General features: G+C 35.4%; 1 protein-coding gene across 2 annotated transcripts in view; it reads left to right on the plus strand.

Moving 5' to 3' along the window:
* Nucleotides 1-17,332, plus strand: part of STT3B (STT3 oligosaccharyltransferase complex catalytic subunit B) — a 49,446-nt gene that overhangs the window by 23,577 nt on the left and 8,537 nt on the right. For both annotated transcript variants that reach the window (XM_080583018.1, XM_080583019.1), the window contains exons 4-11: nucleotides 870-935; nucleotides 4,584-4,683; nucleotides 8,714-8,812; nucleotides 10,439-10,585; nucleotides 12,531-12,579; nucleotides 14,238-14,392; nucleotides 16,108-16,319; nucleotides 16,868-17,055. In XM_080583018.1, coding sequence (XP_080439144.1) covers nucleotides 870-935; nucleotides 4,584-4,683; nucleotides 8,714-8,812; nucleotides 10,439-10,585; nucleotides 12,531-12,579; nucleotides 14,238-14,392; nucleotides 16,108-16,319; nucleotides 16,868-17,055 — 1,016 coding nt within the window. The remainder of the gene's footprint in view (nucleotides 1-869; nucleotides 936-4,583; nucleotides 4,684-8,713; nucleotides 8,813-10,438; nucleotides 10,586-12,530; nucleotides 12,580-14,237; nucleotides 14,393-16,107; nucleotides 16,320-16,867; nucleotides 17,056-17,332) is intronic.

Genomic DNA, 17,332 nt, shown 5'->3' on the forward strand with positions numbered 1-17,332 from the left:
AGCTTTGGAGTATTTCAGAGTTGGGATATTGTTAGAACGAATATAATAGAAAGAAATTGAAATTTTTCATTATTAGCTACAGGTGATAATTAAGTGCAGGTTCTGAAGAAAGGTCCTCTAATGATTTTTATTTTTTTTTAATTTGGGCTTAAACTGCAGCTGTAAAGGTATACTGTTACCAATAACAGTAGAATCAACCCATGGTCATTTTAATAGCTAAGACATAATAGCAGTTACCTGTTATTACGGAATTCGTGTATTTAACTAGACTGCATACTGCAATAATGTTTACATAAACTCTTGTAGAATTGTGTGAATCAAATATGTTTTATTGTTAACTTTTTAGCATTTTTCATTCCTCTTTTCCCTCACCACAGTCACTACTATCAGTTTTGGATGAAATCATACTCCTGTTCCAATTCATGGATCTCTCTAAACCTTTAGTAATATCTGGATGTTTTCACTAACCTTAAGTGAGTTTTTCAGAATTACAGGATAGCTCTTTAAAATTGCAGTGTTGGGTCTGATTCCAGACAAAGGAAGCCATGGATGCTCTACTCTCACAATTATAATGTAGTCTGATGTCTCAGAGAAAGTAGCACAGAAGTATTGCAGGTACTCTTCTATTTTGGATCACAAAGTACACAGTGGCATTGCGTCCTGTCTCTGCATTATGTAGAGAAAGAGGTGTAAGCTGTCTGGTCTGTCAATGAATTGCACTTGTGGTTTGGTTTTACGGATATCAGTTTGGAAAGATACAAATATAATCTGTTATATACTATAGAAGTCCTCATGACAGCTGTTTTGGAATGAAATTTTGTAATAGTATCTAGTATTTGTTATTCATAAATATTTCGTTATTTTTAAAGGTGAAGTCGGTGAAAACTGGTTCGGTCTTTTGGACAATCTGCTGCTGTCTATCTTACTTTTACATGGTAAGCCTTTTACATATATATATATATATATGAAATAGCTAAACTCTTTAAGTGGGACTTACTTAATTCGTATGTTAATGAAGGACAGAAGGAGGAGATTTTAGTCTTTGCTGGGTCCATAATGTAAAATTGTTCTTTCATTTTATTATTAAGACCTTAAGTATATGAGCGAGAAGACATAATAAATAATTTGAAATTTAAAGTTTTTCAATACAATGAAAGGAATTTTTGAAAAACTGTAAATACTGTAACTTTACTTATAAAGTCATCCTATGCCATGAATAGATACTCTTCTTCAGTGGTATTTCTGTTTTGGTCCAGATAATTTAAGGTGGAGTTTTAATATTCATATATCTCTGTGTCATTATTACTAAAGCACAATAATATTATAAATTTATGGACAAAGTTGTATTTATATAAATTTGAAAGCTATTTCTCCGGGTATAATTAAGCTGTAAAGTAAAGATTATCACCAAAATACTGAATTAATTCCGTGTCAAATTAAATGATCATAAAGTCTCTTTTTCATTCTTGATCTATGAAAATGGAGATTATTGTAGAGATGTTCCTAAGGGCTAACAAAGGGGGGAAAAAAAACATTACTAAAACTGGGGAGATAAAGCTAATAGCAAAATGCAGGGAATTGTTTTTTCTTTTTTTTTCTCTCTGCTTATCTTCTGAAATATTAGACTCAAAGAATTTTCCTGTACAAATAAGTCAAAGGTCACTTCTCCTCCAACTGATACTTTGTGTGTGTGTGGCTATATGATAAATTAGCTTCAAAATATTAAATCAAAATTAAAATAAATTACCTTCCAATGGTGAGACAGTCAGGTAATTGTATGGTCTTGTTAAGATGGAGGTCTCAAATGCTGCTTTTCCACAGCCAGGTAACTAGGCTTGCATGACAAAGGAACTTAGAAATTATTTTGCATGCCTTAATTTAAAATACAGGACTAATTCAGAGGTTGTCTGGATGCTGCCTAAATTTCCTCTAGTTTTAACATTCATTGAGTTTTCTGCGAGATTTTTTGCTGTTAAAACAGAAAGAAATAGCCCTATATGTGTCACCAAAGAGTGTAGCTATCTCCTGTTAAGAGTACATTTATTTTCTCCTGTTTCTTTCCTCCCTCTCTTTCTTTCTGCTGAGTCAGTAAATAAGCAGCCACTTCTTCATACATAACATAGCTGTTTACGTTGCATTGCAGCGAAGAGATCCTGTAGGTTTGGTACAGAACTGTGTGTAATACAAGGTCAGGCAAATAAGGTTTTGAATTGTTACGCTGATAGACCATAGTCTTTTATATCATGCCTGTTTATTGGCAAGATCCTCTAAAAATGTTGTTCAGAAATATGCAGATAATATGCACTTCTTTGTTTTTACATTTTTACTGCTAAAAAAAAAAATCACAGAACAGCAGGTTCTCCTCATCTTAGTCCGGTCTTGGTCTGTGGAACCCTTTGAGAAGGAAAGGATGCAATCTAGAGTGTGTGGTGACAACTTAGAGAATCAATGTCGTCATTACGACATTCCAAGTCTTAACATAAATTGATGTTACTTTTTTCTTTTTATCTTCCTTTCCTGTCAACTAGAAAGGTTAAGTTTTGTCCATAGGCTAGCATCAGTGATGAGATGATAGAAATTTATTGCTCATGGAGTGCACCTGTTTCATCCCTGGTGGTGGCTTTCCATATACTGTGTTTTCTTTTGCAAAAGTGTTTTGTTGAGATGCCCTCTTAGGCATTTCGCTTAGATAAAATTTCAGGGAAGAGCATGATTTTAATATCCATTAATTGAATTCATTTGTCTTTCTTCGATGGAAATTGTAATCTTTTCAGTGTAAGTTGAAAATTAAATCACAATTTTGAGGAAGTAAGAGCCTTTCTTTGCATGGGGAGTTTGGGGAACAGCTCCTTGAAAGGCGAATGTATATTGCATGCACCGACAGATGTCTTTCTTAATATCTAAATCTGCTTAAACTGTATACCTAACTCACAGTGGTAATTTGACTCATACTACAGCATTGCATTAAAAAAGGAGAAGTTTTTTTTTTCTTGCATTTATATTTTTAACATTTATTTGACATCAGCTTTGTTTGTTTCAGATGCCTCTTTATGATGAGGGGGTCATAAAACAAACCTTTACATTGAGGCTGACCTTGTAGGAGTAATGGCAGTTTTCCACTCCATTTGTCTATGAGGAAACCTCAGATATGTTTGAAAATTTCAAAGTGTATCTTCAGTCCAATGCAATCTTCAGGGTGTAGATCTGGTTTAATATCTCAATAATTAGAGAATAGGTGTTAATTAGAGATGCAAGTTTCTAGTCTATACAAACTGTCTGCTACCTGCATCATTCGAACCTTTACCTAAATATGACAACATCCTAATTACACATTTGTTCTCATTCTGTTGTTTTGCTTGTCTTTGTGTAATGTTTTCTCTCAGTAAATTAAATAGCCTATGTAGACCATGATAGTTCATGCCAGTAATTTGGGAAAAGAATAATGATAGTCTGAAATGACTTTCTATAAAATTAACAAGTTTTGTACTTGTTTCCAATTATTTTAATATATGAATCAGTTGCCCCCAATTTTGAAATGCTGGGGTTTGTGCTATTAGTATCAGAAAACAGCATCTCTGCCATGACCTTATTTTAGATTTTGTTCTGTAGTACATAGTCATTTGGGTTTCTTTCTGGATTCTAGGGCTTTAAAAATATCTATGTGAATCTAAGCCTTAAAGTACAATTAAAGTGGAAACCACATTAGCTGCTGCATTCTAAAAATGAAGATCTAGGATAGGCGTGGTGCGGATGGGAGAAGTCTAGACTGTATTTTGACAAGAGAACATGTGTTAAAATGTAGAATTCCTAGTCAACATTAGCCCTTCTAAATGTATTAGAAATGTGGTAACACATTGTAATGATAGCTCATTACATCTTTATCTAAACCAACAGTGAAGGACACAATGGTAACATTGTAGTGTTTCAGTTCTAAATACCTCTTACCAGCACTTCTCAAGTAATGCTGTTAGTACACGTTCACAGTCTCCATGATGATGTTGTGCACCGTGCCACGGTGCTCAGCACTGTTCCCTGTGTATCTCCCTCCTTCCTTTTGTTTCTTTCCTCACACCGCAACCACCATTTGCTACTCTGCTCCAGGAATTTTACCATCGACAGTGTATACCTTGCTCCATTTCTTCTCTCTGGCTGGAGATCCTCTGCCTGTGCCTGCCAAAAAGCACAATGCATCATGCTAAAGTTGTATGTCAAAGGAAAACTTTGAACCCTAGATGGGAGTCCTACTGCTGCCTTTCGCAGCGTCCCTCACCATGGGGAAAAGCCCCCAGCATCACATTGTTGTCTGCCAGCCTGACTAGACTTGCTTGGGAGGAGGAGTGGAGCTGTAAGAAAGACAGCCTTGAAAATCCACCAGTCCATTTCATAAGTCTTTACTACTTTAACTTTACCCCTTTGGGGGATTTTGTTTTCTTTTTGGATAGTAAACGTTGAGAAAAATTCTGGTGGTATTACTTTTACAGGGGTTTGTGTTTTCTTGTCAGACCCTTGTAAATGTCCAGCACTGGCTATCTGAAGAATTTCCAGATATTTTTAGATCTGATTTCCTATTCCATTTCTTCCAGGTCTCTGCATGGGGTGGCTATGTTTTCATCATCAACCTTATTCCACTGCATGTGTTTGTCCTCTTGCTGATGCAGAGATACAGCAGGAGGGTCTACATCGGTAAGTTTTGTTCTTTGAACAATCATTGTCAAATGCTGAATCATGAGATATGAAATTATAATGATGTCTTTTGTATTTGGTGGGAATGAGGTAATTGCATATCAGATTGCATTTTATTAATTGGATTACTGATTATAGTCAATCACTGTCTACACCAGTGGCAATAGGAAGCTAAAACATATCATTCACACTTCCAAAATTTCAGATATGTTGCTGCTAATTCATTTTCTGCTTTCTAGTGCACTGAAAAAAGGAAATAATCGGATAGTTTGGTATTTTTAGCATCCTTTTAGTATATTTAACGTATATATATTGCATGTGTCTGTTAAAAAGAATAATGTTTCATCTTTGTCTTTTCCTAGTGCATAAAACAATTAGTAGTTTTAAAAAGTTTTGCAGCAGTCATTATGCAAATGTTATAGTGTGTTGTGACATATATGGGAAAAGACATAGGGAATTTTAAGCAGCCACGTATGTTTTACATAACCTGGACTAAAAAGCAGCCTAAGAGTCTGTCTACTCCACGTGAGTCCTTAAGATTTTATTGGGTTAATGGGTCAACCTTGCTTCCAATTTCAGGAATGTTTGGATAGTGATCTCAGGAGAATAACTTTTTAATTGACTTACCTGATATTTAAATACTCTGTCGACAGTTTACAGAGACATTACTGGTTAGATCAGTTGGTCACAGTGTGGGTGTGTGAATGAAATAATTAATAATCAATTCAGGTATTCTTAGATTTATTTATAAGTTAGATAGAACACTTTTAACTCCCTAATGTGAAACATTTACAAAAGATAGTTTGAGAACGTCTCAAACATTGAGACGTTTGAGAACATATAAATTGAAGTGTAATATCAAAAGATACTTTGTATTTGTAAATATATTTTTGTTAACCCATTTTAATACTATTTTTATATTTATTTTCATGCTTTTTTTTCAGTGCCTGCTAGGGAAATTACTGTATTTACATTATGTATTGGAACCATTATACACTATAATATTTACTTGAGTTCAGTTTTATGTGTTTTTTTTTATACCACAATATAAGTATTTGTTTCTTGCTTAGTTATTTATTTATATGATTCAGAATCTGAAATTATTTTTAAAAGGAAAAAAAAACTTTTACCCACCTTTAATTTTTAACATTACTGTTAGTTAACTTCATTAACTACTTCTTCATAACTTCAGGGAAGAGTAATTTATCTTGTTTTGCTTTTAAAATTATTTTATTGAATATGTTCATTTTCCAATTTCTGTGAGTTAGGCAAGAGAAAATGAAATCTAGTAATTACAAAATCCAGAAATGATGTGGTAATCAGAAACAATAAAGCATAAGTGCTCTCGCTTTTCCAGCTTTCAGTGAACTAGTCTTTGATCTCATTGGGGGGGGAGGGGTGGTGTGCAAAAATAGTACTGCCAGTTCATATGAACTAAAGATTTTGTCACATATTTGTTTTGCAAATAACTACAGTGTTTTGAGGTGTTATTGTCCTTCAGCTGAGGGAGATGCAATTCAGGAGAGTTGTTGGAATGAAAATGTGATTGCTGCTTCGCTGTTTCATTGCAATTCCTGGATTAATCTAAACTTCCCTGGGAAGCCTTACACACAGATGTCTTTAGAAGTTGCATCAGCATGTGTGTTCTAGGTTTGTTTAACAGGATGTTTTTATAAACCAGGTAGGAAAGTTCAAGCACTTCTGGGAAGAAATGGAATTGTGCTTCACTCCCAAACTATTCAGATAAGGGGATGGGTTTCCAAAAGCTCATTGCAGTAGGGAAAGCAAAGGTATTTTGCAAAGACAATATGGAATTGCTAGTGCGCATGCAAAAAACTACCAGTGTGCAGCTAATAGGTTACTTCTTGCAACCTATTGACAGCTGACAGTAGCTACTAAAATCTACATCCATTTTAGGAAAATAACCTGTTTATTCAGATGCAGGATCCGTTGATATTATCTTCCATTATTGTATGTATAGTCTTGTCTGTGCACTTCAGACTTGGCAATATTCACTTCAATCTACTGATCTACTTTTTTCCCGTACAATTCCTGAGTTCTGTGTACTTTTCAAAATATAACCAAAAAAAAAAAAAGATCTTCCAGAATTTAAAACTTAATTCCATTAATTCTTTGTCCTATGTGTTGTATTTTACCATTTAAATAGTGAGCAGGCATATATTTTTTATCAACTACTTCAGTATTCTAAAATTTCAGATGATTAGTATTTATTTCTGGTGGTTATAATCCATTAATTAAAAATGTGTGATCAAATCCGTGATCATACTCGGGAGAAGTTTTCAATAGGTTTTTCTCGTGTTTTTGCAGTATACAGGAACTAAAATTGTGAAATGAGTTTATCCACAGAACGTCAGTTTTTTTTTTTGTTGTCGATCTCATCAAAGTTATGATCATGAGAGTGGATTGCAGGAATGAGAATAAAGTTCTGGTTTTTACGTTCTGCTGTTTGCATAGTCTTTGCAAAGGAACATGGAAAGTTTGTGATGGTATATCTTTCACCTTCATGTACTAAAGTAATTCCTTGAAAAATTGTATCAGACGACCTGTTCATTTGATGCCAGGCAAGCAGATGTGATAGCTGCTTAAAAGAAGTGGGAAGAAAGATTAAAAAAAAAGTGGGCATATGAAGTATGCCAGTTGTAGGACTGGGCTTAAAAATGGTTCTTTAGAATGGTCTAACAAATGTGAAGTCTAGTGATTTATGCCAATCATTAGAATTCCACAGGATGGCAGTGTTGCAACAGTTTTATGATACAATAAATGATTTATGTTGAAGTGAATTCATCAAAAATTGAGTTTCCTGCAGCAAAAATGTATTTCAGTGACATAAAGACGGAATAGATGAGTAGGTAGGCCAAGCAGCAAAATACAAATGCTTGAAAGCACACACCAGCAAAGATGGCTGGAAGTGGTTGGAAGCATCACGACAGGGATTGTTTTGTGATATTTGCAAAGCATATGGTATGCCGGGAGCATAATACACAGGTGCAACAAAAACAATACCACAGGTATATGATCTGGTTCCCAAACCTGTTCTTATGGAGCTTAGTAAAGGGTTGTATGGGTTCAAGGATCTCCTCAAAGGATTGAGGCCAGAGCAAAGCCTGTGGTTTATGAATTGAAGGAGTTTTTAAATAAAAATAAAAATCTGGGAGGTACATTATTTCTGATTGTTACTGAGGGAAGAAGACCTCATTTGGTTTTTAAGTTGGCTGGTTGCTTCAAAATGTAAGCAGATTCGTGGCTGTTTACAGTTGGTGTTTCTTCTATTCCCATCTCTCTCTCCCTGGAATATTTAGGAGCAAAATCCTGTCAAGAGAAAGTACGTGAATATCACTTCATACATAATAATGATTCATGTTATTAATACAGTTTTGTTCTTGGCCTCCACTTTCTGGGGGGTTATGAGTCCCCATGGTTTATACAGATCTATTAATACAGATGCTCAGTATTCATTTTTAATTGTGTCGCTTTTCAATTTTTTGCCATGCCTCTGTTCTTGCATTTAAAAAAGAACAAGCATACATTTTGCATTTTTTTAAGTAAGTAGTGCGCTTTTAAATGTTTTACCTCTTTGAGGTCTGGTCCCTTTAATTTCTCCTCATACAGAAGCTGCTCTTTTTACTTATCTGGGATCTCTTCTTCCACCCATATTCTGCAACAACAAGAAAAGCAAATGAGAAGAGAGAACTATTTCTAAGCTAGAGTATCTTAGATAGATGGTTCATTTTCCTACGAGGAAAAGAAAAGTGTAATTAGGAACAACAGTACTTTGCTATTTCCCTTAAAATTGAATGCAATTTTATTTTAACTTTATTCTAATCAAAGAAGGTGAAACAAGTCATAGGGATGGCCAAAATATTTAAAACAATACAGTTTTGTTTCAGTGTCATTGATGTCTGAAGGTGGGGAATGGACTCTGCTATGGAGTCTGGGTTTTGAAATGTGTGTACTCATTTGTTTGCTTCTCACCTTTCTCTTCTGCCCTCTCCCCCACTCTTTTTTCCAGCATATAGCACTTTCTACATTGTGGGGTTAATATTATCGATGCAGATACCTTTTGTGGGGTTTCAGCCAATTAGAACAAGTGAACACATGGCAGCTGCAGGTAAGAAAACTCAATGTCTGCTTCTAAACAGCCAAACCCTTGCAGATCTGTTTCCTTGTGTTAGAAAGAACCTTGTACTAACAAACCAAATTGTTAAAGAAAAAAAGGTACTGTTTAGTATTTGTAGGGAAGTTTACTTTCCAATCAACACATTATCCTTCTTTGTGTGAGCTAATGGAGGTAAAATGCTTCCATAACTGTGGATCACTTACACATTCTGACAAGCAGTTACTTTACACATTGATAATCTGTACTGTTTTGCAATATAATGTTGCCTTCGAGCATTGTAAAATTGAAACATGGTTATTGGTAAACACAGTTTTTATTGAGCAATTTCTTTTTAGAGTTGATAATTTTTTCATAGTGGATTAGATGCAAATGACATGCTATATATAGGAGGCTGATTTTAAATAACTGATTTTATTCTTTTTTGATTCTTTTTAAAGTAAGATTATTCTCAGTAGTTGTTAAACGTTCAGACATCTTGATTTCTTTACAACAGCAGTCTTTACTAAGGCTGCTAGGCCTATGTTTAGTAGGAGCATACACTGTTTTTTGTGATGTAGCTTAATTTGTTAGATTCCTCTTTTTTAATTATGCATTGTCACTTAAGAAAATGGATTTGGGACAGCAATTGTTACATAACTAAAATTCACCAGAAAAAAAATATTTTAAAAATATTTTGAATATTACTGGGAGATTTTTATATCATTCTGAATATAATGAGTGGAGTAAAGATTATCAGGGCGTAGTTTGTGTCCTAAGAATTTTACAGTTACTTAGTGGACAGTTTGTGCTGTTCTCTAGAAGTTTGGAACTAGTGAATTTCAACATCGTGTATCACAATTTTATTCGTAAATTGAAGAAATACAATACGCTTGAGTTTTGGGTTTTTTTTCTTCCTGCCAGCTACTAGTGATTTTTCAGTTTTGAGTGGATGAACCATTGGATTGATCTGATTATATGCATTGAAATGAATAACAACAGAAAACCATGTCTTAAGTTCTAGTTTAATGTTAAACTAGGAAATGCATTTTTTGAGGGTATGGAATGCTTACCCAGTGAATTCTGGTGTTTTGACTCTAGCTTTATCTAATTCTGTTGTCTGTATTCACTTAGATGTTTGGTTTATTTTTTTTTCTTTATTAAATCCCTTTGTTTTGTTCAGTAGCTTAATTTCCATACATTTATACATTAGTCTTGGCTTTGTGTTGTCTGGGCTCTTTCCTTGCAACTCATTACTTAAGCTAGCCAAGAGCTGTATCTTATTTTTTCAAGATGTCTGGGTATGTTAAACTGTGTTTTTGACAAAATACATGCAATCTAGTTTTCAGGTGATTCTCTCCCTTTACCCAATTTGGGAGCAAAGAGACAGTGGATGTTGGAGCTCTTGATATATAATAAGCAAAGAATGTTTTGGAGAGTAGTTACTTTCTTGCAGTGACTCAGACTATCAGCCCTATTACGTATTAAAGTCTGTTTGTTAGAAAGTGGTTTTATACTGGTTTTCAGATATAATTAAATGTATTTTATTTTTGTAATTCAAACATAGCTGAAGTATGCCAGTTGCTTTGATGATTGTTGCTTCTTTTGAGGATTTAAACAAAAACTTTTGCCTGTCTTTAGGTGTTTTTGCATTGCTGCAGGCCTATGCATTTTTGCAGTATTTGAGAGACAGATTAACAAAGCAAGAATTTCAGACATTGTTCTTCTTGGGTGTCTCCCTGGCTGCTGGTATTGTATTCCTGAGCGTCATCTACTTGACATACACAGGTAAATAAACATGAAAACAGTTTCTCTTAGGAGCAGGTAACTCAGGTGACCAACATTTGGTTTAGTCTAAGTAGATGTTGGCAACCCCACAGCAAACCAATGACCATGTTGCTTTGTTTCTGTTTTTCTTATCATGCAAAAAGTCAGATTGATAGAAGGAACATAACGGTAGCAAAAGCATATTATGAAGATAAGCACTGTTAATCTATTCTAAATAGCATTGATAGGTCAAGATGAGATAGGTTCAAGTATTTCAGAAAGAAACCACATTTCTGTATGACTGGATGTCTGTATGTCTGTGAGTTCTCCTTCTGCGGTTCAGTTTCTGGTCTTCAAGGTAGTTCTACCCAACCTCAGAAAAACAAGTTTGCCTTTGCTTGGTTGCAGTCCTCAGATGCCTAACAGCCATATTCTGATTCCATGACATATATCCTTGGTCATCTAACACTATAATTCCTTCCTGATCTATTTTCATAGATAAATATGTCAGTCATGCCAAAATTGAATTCTGCTGGGTGTTAAATTGTGTCTTAATATTACACCTCATATGCTATTCTGTTTTGTCAGAATATTATTTAAAAAAAGAAAACTTTTCTGAGATTTAACTTTTTATTTTAACTGAATTATTTCTTGTAATTCATTTTAGCAATGAATGTATAGATTTAGTGTAGATTTTTCTGGTATCAGTAGTTTAACATTTTGGACTATTTAATTGCAGTTTTATTTTTGTTATTTATGGTACCATTATTCCAAAAGAATATTTAACATCTATATTTGTCTGAAAGTCTTCTAAAACTTGATGGTTTGTAATTTGCTTTTCAGTGTGTATGAGTGGGTCCTACTAATATTTCATGAAATTTTTCAGACTGGCATATTAAGACAAAATTTGGCTTCTAATTTCGATATGTAGTAAAATATGTCTACTGTTGCATTTCTTGGGAAGTGTTGATGTCAATTTTTGAAATTCACTGATAGTATCACTGCTTCACCAGACAGAATAAACCTGGTTCCCTCAGCTTTTCCTGGTGTACTGTGTGATCTAGACCCCTGGCCATCTCACAGCACTCAGCTCCCTCTCTCTTTAATTAATAATCCTCCAGCAGCAGGGTGCAGCACCTGGAAGGAGGTTAAAGTTCTGGATGGAAGTTCTGCCTGCCATAAGGCTTGTCAGTTATTCTTCTCAATTTAGCACAATTCACTGTTTTGACCTCTGCGATATTTTTATGTTTTGCTAGCCAGCCATCAATGGGACACCAAGCCACTGGGTGCTATTTTGAGCTTGTCAGTACAGTCAATTTTCAGCACATCAAATTGTTGTTTGCCCAGCCCATTCTTCTTCAGCTTAGGGATGAGAAATTAGGAAAATGTCTTAAAAGCGTTTAATGATGTAATTCAGGATGCGGTGCTTCACAGTCTTTCTAGGGACTCAGGTTACTGGCCGGGAATTCCCTGGATATTCCTTCTTGCCTTTCGTAGAGGCATAGCATTAGCCACTTCCAGGCAACAAGGGCCTTAGCACCCTGATCAAGGTCATGAGTAGTTACCACATCAGCCAGTTCTTTCAGCACTCTCAGGAGAATCCCATCTGATCTTGTGTTTTGGATACATCCAGAGATGACCATAACCAGCTATTTCACATCTGCTGGCATATCCTCCTTACTTGTGCATGCAACTGGTTGGGAGTAAGCTTTGCATCTGAAGCCTGAAGGGAAAAATATAATATAGAGCATTAAACACAATATTTAGATGTCTAAACTAGATATTAAAAAAAAAAGCGTCGAATGATACCATTTGTAAATATCAAAGTGAAGACTTACTGCATCATTTACAAATGCTCAGATAATAAGTACAAGGATTCAACTTCTTGTTTTATATATATATATATATATATATATATTGCATTTAAATATCTAGGCAGCAAAATTTTTCCCCTTCTCTTTTTCAGGTTATATTGCTCCTTGGAGTGGCAGATTTTATTCTTTGTGGGACACCGGGTAAGTAGAGATAAAGGATATAAGCATGAGCTATCAATAGAATTCTACTGAAAACTAATATTTTTTTGCTCTCCTCATCCTCAAATTGATTTAGTATTTAAGTCAAGGAGAATATGTGGGATTTTGATCAGCTCTCTAAAGAGAGCATGTGTAGTAACTGTTCCGTGATCTTTGCAACCATTTTACCTTCATCACTAATTTGTTTGCTAAATTTCTTGCTTCTTTGGAAGTCTTTGAGTATCTTAATCGTGCATTTGTCTATACAAAACAGCAGTGCTTTTCAGCGTAAAATAACCAAAAGTTGTATCAACACTTGAGGACACGCTTAAAAATTACTAAGAGCCTTAAACCTCTGCTGTTTTCATTGCACAACATTGCACGAAGTCACGAAGATGTTACACATGATCTTGCATGTTGCCTGCTTATTATTTTCATAAATCCGTTTTGTGTATACAGATGTCTACTCCGAACAATTTTGGTTTATTCGTGTATGGTTTTGTGAATAACTCTTTTGGTTTAGTTAACATTTAAAAATCCAGCGTTCAGTTCATTAGCCAGACACTTAATGTAGAATATTTATCTGCAAAATACCTTTAGTTTTATTCAAGTGTTTAAGATGCATTTTAATTGGTAGATTTTTAAAAGCAGGGATAGGAGAACTTCAGACTTTATAGTTCTTTTTTTTTCCTCAGGCTCCATAGTCCAGTTCATACAGGATTCTGTACCAGCCCTGTAATAAATGTAGTAGAATAGGTGTCAGTAAGGAAGCCTCAAATTTATTTGAAGAACTCATAGATGTTCCCTGCCCGTAGATGAAATGGTCTGTACTTATATATGGTGTGTATATGTGTGTATGTGTATATAAATATATATATATGTATACACACACAAGATTAAACTTTTGAGGGCTTGTCTACATTAGAAAGTCGATATTGTGTTTAAAACACATCAGTGCAGTTCTGAATGAGGCCTAGATCTCAGTGAAGAAGAAGGACATTTGTTTGATAACTCACCGTTTGGTCACAGGGCACCCCAGATGAGGCCTGTGTGCATAGCTGTCTTTTAATATAGTTTTGTCCTTGTCCGCACTGAGTGTCCGACATGCTGTTTAGTTAACCTGCATTTCCAAGTGTAGACAACACCTGACTTTCAGCATCTGAGAGAACGTGGGGGCATCACTAACTGGCCTGGGATTTAATCCTTCAACTTGATGTACTAGGCAAATGAAGGTGTTTTGTGCAGAGGAGAGCATTTGAAATACAATATTGAAATCCTAGGAAATTTTCTGGTGTGGATAATTGTCCCTACAAAATATAATGATGATTTCCATAGCTGTATGTTTTCATTCTGGTGAATTCGGCTTCATGTCTAGCAATAATAGAACAGAGTGTCTGTAATGCTCAATCTTTTAATTAGTATGGAAATAATTCTTTATATTGCTTTTTTAAATAACTCTGTACACCAAATACTTCCTAAATACAATAAGACATGGGAACGTTTTTTGATATAAAAGTTTCATCAGGTTTCTGCTAAACAGAGCATTTAACCTTTTAAATTGAAATGCTTCCTTTTAAATGAATTTCAGAACTCCTAATGTTTACAGGTGTTAATAACTTTATCTCTTCAAAATAATTTGAACTGAATTTTTTTTAAAAAAGGTATGCGAAAATTCACATCCCGATCATTGCCTCTGTGTCTGAGCATCAGCCTACAACATGGGTTTCCTTCTTTTTTGATCTGCATATTCTCGTGTGTACTTTCCCAGCAGGGCTGTGGTTCTGTATCAAAAACATCAATGATGAAAGAGTCTTTGGTAAGAGAAAATATTTAAAAATCGTTTTGAAAAATCTTGTCTTCAACATGATTTCGTTTGTTTGCTCAAAGCTGGTGTATGAAATGTTCTAGAAAAGGTTTAAACATGATGTGTTTAAAGGTGAATGTTAAAAGTTGCCTGCACCTAGCAGTATTTAAAACCATCCGTAAAAAATGCAGTTCATACAGAGATTGGTGGATTGGTGATGGAGCCTCTTATGAAGAGAGGTGGGATTTGTCACTGTGGCTCTTGGAGGTGCATGTTCTTCCACGTGCTGATCTCACAAGCCATGAGTGGCGGTACAGTTTCACAGCACAGCCAGGTGAATAGCTTGGTGCAGCAGCAAAGGGGAGATCCTTCCCCACACAGGCTGCAAGGCACCCAGTTCTTCCCTAGGTATTCTTCTGGCTCTCATCTCACCACAGAGGATGATTCAAAATGCCTTTTCTTTCTAGATTTTCAGCTATTTTAGGGAGCTGAATCATTTGCTGTGGAGCAAGTGCTAGATAAGGTGCAAGCCTAAGCACAGGTACGGGGTCTCCCTGTGTCAGTGACAACAAATTTATTTGTATGAAGCTTTACTTTGACAGTAGACTTCTAAGACTGTGAGTGAGGCTTCTAAGGATGTGACTTGGAGTTGTAGCCCAAAAGGAGGAGTGAAGATCACACGGTCTTGCACTTCTGTGGCAACAGGAGGCTCCAGTCATATACAGCTGCCTCTTTAGATTACCCCATTGGCAATGGGAACATTTGTGGTGTTAATTCCTGTGACTTTAGAGTTTTTTATGCTCTTTTGCTTGCAGTAAAGACCAGTGCTGGGGAACTCCCTTCAGCCTTCTATTGCTGCACCATCTCTTTAAGTCAGCTTAAAGAGACCTATGAGTGAGAACGGAGAGCCATACTGCTTTACTACAAAGGGCAAAATATTTATGCAATGTAATCTGATAAACCAGTCTCCTTTGATTTCCATGGCAAATCTTTCACAGAAGCGTGTTGTTAAGCGGTAGCAAACTAGCAATAACCACTGTTACTTGAACAATAGATATTCCTAACGAATGCATGCAGGTTGTCGTTATGAAAAGTGTTATGAATATTCCTGCTATCCTGAAAATCTTGGGATTTTGTGGTGGTATTTTTTTTTTAATACTATCCAGGATAACTTGCTTCAGAATAGGGTTCACAGTATCACCTTATGTGTCTGTATGGAATTATAATGTAGACAAGCCCCCAATTTGTTCAGATATCTCTAATTTAAATTAAAATTTGGTATTTATATGAGATTCTAACACTTGCTCTTTGTTTTTTCAGATTTAATAACTTGTTTGGTCTAGGGCTGTTTGGTCTTTCTAACGAAATGAAGCTACCTATTATTCCAGTACTATTTTTGGTGTGATACTAAATTTCACTAATAATGTATCTTATGACACATTATTAATGAATATGAAAGTGTGGTTGTGTTATTGTTAATAGTCGTCAAGATTAATTTCAGGAAGGGTTTGAGGCTCAAAAGGGACAATCATTAATTAAACTGTAATTAATTAAACTGTATCTCCATAAATTAAAAAGCAATGCAATGCAAGATGCATGTCCAAGTCTTTATAGACACAGATGCTCAACCCACTTCTAAAAACAGTTGTATGGTGAGCGTGTATGTGTGCAGTCACAGTGATTGTTCCTTTCTAAATGTCATCAGTAGATATTTTTTCCCTCTGCAGTTGCTCTGTATGCAATCAGTGCCGTTTACTTTGCTGGCGTGATGGTTCGTCTGATGCTCACTTTGACTCCAGTGGTCTGTATGCTGTCTGCAATTGCCTTCTCAAATGTCTTTGAGCGTTATTTGGGTGATGATATGAAGAGGGAAAATCCGCCAATAGAGGACAGCAGCGATGAGGATGACAAAAGGAACCCTGGCAACTTGTATGATAAGGTGAGGGGATATTTAAAATTCTACTAAAGGTCTGAATTACTAGCACTGAAATACAGAATAAGTGTTGATATTCTCCAGTAAGCTCTAAGTGATGTCCTGAAAGAAAGTCAGTGTGTACTCTCCTGTTCCTGAAGAAGATGATGTTAACTATTCTTGTTTTTAGTTTAGGCTTTGTTATACGAGCTCTGGAAAGTGCATGAGCCCTGGGTTTCCCCCTTTTCCTCACAATAAACATCTGTGTCCTGCTCTCTTCCACTCTGCTTTACAAGTGGGTATCATCAGACTAAGCCAATCTAAATCATGCAGTAGCCCTCATGTAATAGATTTTTTTTTCTCCTGAAAGGCTTTTGGGGAATAATCTGTTCATACAACTTGCTGGATTGTCAGAATATTCTTGTGCATACGTAGTTAATTTACACTACAACTTGGTCTATTTTTATAGTATTCCACAGCACTTACGAGGTGCATGTAGTGAAGAAAAAGGCATTTCGGTTCCATTGCCATGGATGACTAAAGTTGCCCTAACAGCTATGTTTGTGTTTGTTTAGGCAGGCAAAGTGAGAAAACATGTATCTGAACAGGAAAAAACAGAAGAAGGACTGGGTCCCAATATCAAAAACATTGTTACTATGCTGATGCTGATGTTGTTGATGATGTTTGCGGTCCACTGTACCTGGGTAACAAGCAATGCATACTCCAGCCCTAGCGTTGTTCTCGCTTCCTATAACCATGATGGGTGAGTAAGGTCACAGGTTTGAAAAATAATTTAAGGGCAAAAGTATTTCTAGTTCCTTTGCATTTGTAATCTGCTTTGCTGCCTTCTAATTATATTAAGGCAGAACTGTCACCTGAATAAAAACTCTTAATACTTCTCAAAAATATATACAATTTAAGAAAATATTTAATGTGAGTACATGCAAGTAATCCTATCCAAATCTAATGAACGTGATAATTTAAAAAAAAAAAAATATTTGAGTCATAAAACCTGTTTATAGATATATATTCAACTGGAA

The sequence above is a fragment of the Anser brachyrhynchus genome (genome assembly GCF_964034855.1).
Source record: "Anser brachyrhynchus genome assembly, chromosome: 2".
Lineage (NCBI taxonomy): Eukaryota > Metazoa > Chordata > Aves > Anseriformes > Anatidae > Anser > Anser brachyrhynchus.